This window comes from Crinia signifera, chromosome 11, assembly GCF_055691185.1.
Source record: "Crinia signifera chromosome 11, ASM5569118v1, whole genome shotgun sequence".
NCBI classification, from domain to species: Eukaryota; Metazoa; Chordata; class Amphibia; order Anura; family Myobatrachidae; genus Crinia; species Crinia signifera.
In genome coordinates, this window is record NC_139227.1 from 113,370,887 (window position 1) to 113,376,886 (window position 6,000).

Below are 6,000 nucleotides of genomic sequence, written 5' to 3' on the forward strand. Positions count from 1 at the left end.
TTTTGGCAGTTGACCTTTTGACCCTGTCGACTTTTCCACTGTCGGCCTTTTGACCCTGTTGACCTTTCCACTGTTGACCTTTGGACTGTGTCGACCTTTTCACTGTCAACCAATAGTGGTTGACCTTATGACTGTCGACCTAGAGAATCTATCATGGGTCCGGATACCGGAATCCACCCGGCTGGTTATCATTTGGGATGGGGGATGAGAGGATGAAACCATGTCTTTGGTACTGCTTTCCTAGCACGGCGCCCGTCTCACGATTGTATGCCTTAAGTTTAAGGTACTTAACGCATACAATCAACGCGATGGACCCGATTTTTTAATCTCATGGATCTTATGCGTCCATAAGATGCATGAGATCCATGAGATCCATGAGATAAAAAATCGTGAGCCCCCAATAACCATTGTTAACGCTACCAGCACTATCAACGCCAACCCGAAGCGTGGCGAGCGCACTCGCCACACTATTTAAAATCAACTCCACACTGACGTGGACAGTGGAGGTATGAAAAGGTCGGAGGACGCGTACCGCCGCCCCTCGCGGGCTCGCTGCACTCGCCACGCTTCGGGTTGGCGTCAATAATGGAGTGGCGTTAACAATGGGGGGGCCATTTCACCCATGAGGGGTGGTTAGCAATTAAAATTGGGGTTTTGGGGCCTTTTTACATTGATTCCAATGTAAAAATCTCGTCGATTGCATCATCTCATGCATCTTATGCCGCACAAACACATAAGATGCATGAGATGCTTGAGATATCAGCCCCACACATACAATCTAGATCGTGGGCGCCGTGCTAGGAAAGCAGTACCATGTCTTTAAACAACAAAGGCTGCGCATATTATACTGAGCTTCCCATCGTCTCACCGGAACGTTAGTACAAGAAGTAGCGAGAGAATCCGGTGGGAAAACAATGAACACTGGAAGTTCTTGTGGAGAAACACGCAATATGTTTTTATGGAAACATTCTTACAAAGCGGGATACGGTCACTAGGTTGACACAATGAAGGTCGACCTACATTAGATCATCCACTAAAGGTCGACAGTGCATATGTCAACACATGAAATATGTAGACGTAGGTCGACATGTGTTTTTGACGTTTGATGATGATTTAGGACAAGCACGGGGAACAGTCTGCCATCCAGTTCTGGTTAAACTACACATCCCAGCATGCCCTGCTACTGTTTTGCCATTTGGCCATGCTAAAACTGTTGCAGGGCATGCTGGGATGTGCAGTTCAACAACAGCTGGAGGGCCAGAGGTTCCCCATCCCTGGTTTTAGAAGAGACAGACAATGACATGTAATAAAAATAAAACATTTCTGCAATAAATCACTAGGAAGAGAAATATCTATTGATATTTGTACGTTAATAAAAACAAATAATAGTGACATATTCACCTTAAACTACACTGATTCATATCAGCAATTAGCATTTGCATCACTAATCTATTGATAATGCAATATTAGCACTATAATCAGAGATTAATGTCTTTATACCATTTATATGCATTGTACAGCTGGCATCGATTACAGAGTGGGAAGAGGTAAAAAATAGCTGATAATTCATATTTACAGTCAATGCCTGAGGAGCATACAACTGAGGAGGACACCTGGGGAACATACTGCTCAGGAGGACACCTGGGGAGCATACAGCTCAGGAGGACACCTGGGGAACATACAACTGAGGAGGACACCTGGGGAACATACTGCTCAGGAGGACACCTGGGGAACATACTGCTCAGGAGGACACCTGGAGAACATACAGTTCAGGAGGACACCTGGGGAGCATACAACTGAGGAGGACACCTGGGGAACATACAGTTCAGGAGGACACCTGGGGAACATACAACTGAGGAGGACACCTGGGGAACATACAACTGAGGAGGACACCTGGGGAACATACTGCTCAGGAGGACACCTGGAGAACATACAACTGAGGAGGACACCTGGGGAACATACAGTTCAGGAGGACACCTGGGGAGCATACAACTGAGGAGGACACCTGGGGAACATACAGTTCAGGAGGACACCTGGGGAACATACAGTTCAGGAGGACACCTGGGGAACATACAACTGAGGAGGACTCCTTGGGAACATACAGTTCAGGAGGACACCTGGGGAACATACAACTGAGGAGGACACCTGGGGAACATACAACTGAGGAGGACTCCTTGGGAACATACAGCTCAGGAGGACACCTAGGGAACATACAACTGAGGAGGACACCTGGGGAACATACAGTTCAGGAGGACACCTGGGGAACATACAGTTCAGGAGGACACCTGGGGAACACACAACTGAGGAGGACTCCTTGGGAACATACAGTTCAGGAGGACACCTGGGGAACATACAACTGAGGAGGACTCCTTGGGAACATACAGTTCAGGAGGACACCTGGGGAACATACAACTGAGGAGGACTCCTTGGGAACATACAGCTCATGAGGACAGCTGGGGAACATAGAGCTGAGTAGGACACCGGGGGGGACATACAGTTCAAGAGGACGCCTGGGAAACATAGAGCTGAGGAGGACGGCTGGGGAACATACAGTTCAGGAGGACACCTGGGGAACATACAGCTCATGAGGAACATACCTTGGGAACATACAGCTCATGAGGACACCAGGGGAACATACAACTCAGGAGGACACCTTGGGAACATACAACTCAGGAGGACACCTGGGGAACATACAGCTGAGGAGGACTCCTGGGGAACATAGAGCTCAGGAAGACACCTGAGGAACATAGAGCTGAGGGGACACCTGGGGAACATACAGATGAGGAGGACACCTGGGGAACATACAACTGAGGAGGACACCTGGGGAACATACAGTTCAGGAGGACACCTGGGGAACATACAACTGAGGAGGACTCCTTGGGAACATACAGCTCATGAGGACACCTGGGGAACATAGAGCTGAGGAGGACACCTGGGGAACATACAGATGAGGAGGACACCTGGGGAACATACAACTGAGGAGGACACCTGGAGAACATACAGTTCAGGAGGACACCTGGGGAACATACAACTGAGGAGGACTCCTTGGGAACATACAGCTCATGAGGACACCTGGGGAACATAGAGCTGAGGAGGATGCCTGGGGAACATACAGTTAAGGAGGACACCTAGGGAACATACAGCTCAAGAGGAAGACTGGGGAACATAGAGCCGAGGAGGACACCTGGGGAACATAGAGCTAGGGAGGACACCTGGGGAACATAGAACTGAGTAGGACACCTGGGGAGCATACAGCTTGGGAGGTCACCTGGGAAACATACATCTGAAGAGGACACCTGGGCAACATAGAGCTGAGGAGGACACCTGGGGGAACATCCAGTTTAGGAGAAAGCCTGGGGAACATACAGCTGAGGAGGAGTTCAGGGGAACATATAAATGAGGGGGACACCTGGGGAACATACAGCTGGGGAGGACACCTGGGGAACATACAGCTGAGGATGACACCTGGGGAACATAGAGCTGAGGAGGACACCTGGGGAACAATGAGCTAGGGAGGACACCTGGGGAACATACTGCTTAGGAGGACACCTGGGGAACATACAGCTGGGGGTGACACCAGAGGAACATACCTGTTGTATGGAGATCTCAGTAGCAGAGCTTGGCTGCCTGTACAGGTGTCAGTAGGGGTGTGACAGCCGTACACAGGAGGAGGCACCGTATACTGCTGATCTCCTGCAGTGAAATAAAATCCAGTTAGCACATCAAAACCATTGGGTCACTCAGAGGCAGAACTCTGGGAGGCAATGGAGTCATTTGCCGCCGGGCTCCTGCTCCCAAGGGGGCACCTCTCCTCTCCTACAAGTTTGAATCAGTTAATTGAAAGCCATTGATATCACTTCTGTGGCTGACTCCCCCTCCCAACAGGACCATATAAGTCAGTGTCTTTATTTTTAAACATAATATACATAACATACATACATACATACATACATACATACATACATATTTACTGTATGTAAGGTGCAGTGTGTGTGTGGGAGGGGGGGCACCAATACTTAATAATAATGTTAATAGTAAATACTATTGCCTCCGGGCAACTGGGACGAACTTACGCCACTGGGGTCACTCATCACCTGCATCAATTACCTCCCACCCTTCTCCGTGGATTCCACAAGCAAATCACATCATGGGCACTGCACTGATCACTAGTGATTTATAGGCTGCACTATGCTAAGTACAAACACAGATGATCAGTTGTCTACAGCCAAGTACAGGTGTTTGTACAATATTGATGTTAATAATAATGTTAATAGTAATTACTTCTTGTAAGATAATATATAGTTAATAATTTGCTATTTGTATAATAAGCTGACGAAGGAGGTGCTACAAGCAGGCTACTCATCCTGGTTGGATCTGATGTCCATGCACAATATTCTATCTTTAGTTAGCAGGATGGCTCCATACACTGAACAGACTTACCCAGGGACGTCTGCTGGCTGATGGGATCTTCGTGTTTGAAGGAGTGATTAGAGAACTGCGCTGTATGGTGAGATGGAGTATGACCGTAACTTGGGGTCCCATCGAAAGCCATTGCACTGTAACCTTAGAAAACAAGAGAGTGGAATTGTTACACACAGTATGTGTACAGATAATATTGTTCACTTTTATTAAACAGTGAAGAACTATGCATCCTAAATGACAGGTTTCCATATGTGCTAACAATATTTATCATGGATAAGTAAATGTTTAAGGAACTTATCAGAACTGAATATATTGTGTATATATATATATATATATATATATATATATATATATATATATATATATATATATAAATGAGGCTGTGACAATGGGGGCTGACATTTCTCCTATGCCTTGCGCTCTCCATATACAATCATACATACAGTATGGCCACAGAGGACAATGGTTGGCTTCCAGCTACAGTTAAATGTCATGCAAGTAACGGTTACACATACACTATATATGTCACATTGGGGTCCTGTCACACCAGTACAAACTGTACTTCACAGTAGTAACTACGGCACAGAGGAATTGTATCTATTCTACAGCCGGCATTGCAGTCATTCTATATATTAATTGAAAGTGATAATTCATATTGTTTATTTAGCAACATGTAATTACTCAGTAGTTGTACTGTTTTAATCCAACTTCAAAGACCCCAAAGAGTATATGAATAAACAGGCAGCATGCTGTGATATGTATTATAAATAGGTTTCTTAATGATCATTAAATCCCACAGGATCGGAATCGATTACTAGACAAATACAATTGCAGTATTATTATGGTTTTGTGGTGTCATATTACAGACAGTATCAGTCTCTGTTGCATTGAAGCTTACACTCTAAATGTATTATCCCACAAAATAAAAATAAGTAGCAGTAGTAATTGTAATTGTAATTATAATATTAATTAATAGTAATAATAATAATTATAATTATTATTATAATAAGTAGTAGTAGTAATAATAACAATAATAATAAGTAGAGTAGTAGTAGGAGTAATAGTAATTAATATTGTATAATAATTATAATAATTAGTAGAAATAATAATAAGTAGTAGTAGGAGTAATAGTCATTAATATAGTATAATTATAATAATTAGTAATAATAATAATTAGTAGTAGGGGTAAAATAGTAATTAATATTGTATAATTATAATGAATTAACAAATTAATACAAAAAACCTTGTTTCCTGAAATTTATTTAACACTTTTTAATTGAATAATTACTTAACAAATTAATACAAAAGCACTTTTTTCCTGAAGTGTATTTAACTCTTTTTATATTGAATTATGTGTATTAATAAATATGACGCACTTAGTTTGGTGAAACGTCGCAGTTTTACTAGAAAGAAATAAAATCACCCTCTGTAGAACATCTACCTCGGTAATGAAGGGTCCCACTGTGATCCACGTTCCACGGGATCCTGTATCCGTTACTCATAAATTATGTGATTTTTTTACAAAGCAAAATAGCTGAAAATAGCAACATCCCAGTGACTGGAAAATGATTGTCAAAA

General features: G+C 43.5%; 1 protein-coding gene across 3 annotated transcripts in view; it reads right to left on the reverse strand.

Moving 5' to 3' along the window:
• WT1 (WT1 transcription factor) overlaps positions 1-6,000 on the reverse strand; it is a 46,824-nt gene that overhangs the window by 36,438 nt on the left and 4,386 nt on the right. For all 3 annotated transcript variants that reach the window (XM_083164292.1, XM_083164293.1, XM_083164291.1), the window contains exons 2-3: positions 4,441-4,563; positions 3,591-3,693 (exon numbers count right to left, since the gene is read on the reverse strand). In XM_083164292.1, the coding sequence (XP_083020418.1) occupies positions 3,591-3,693; positions 4,441-4,563 (226 nt within the window). The remainder of the gene's footprint in view (positions 1-3,590; positions 3,694-4,440; positions 4,564-6,000) is intronic.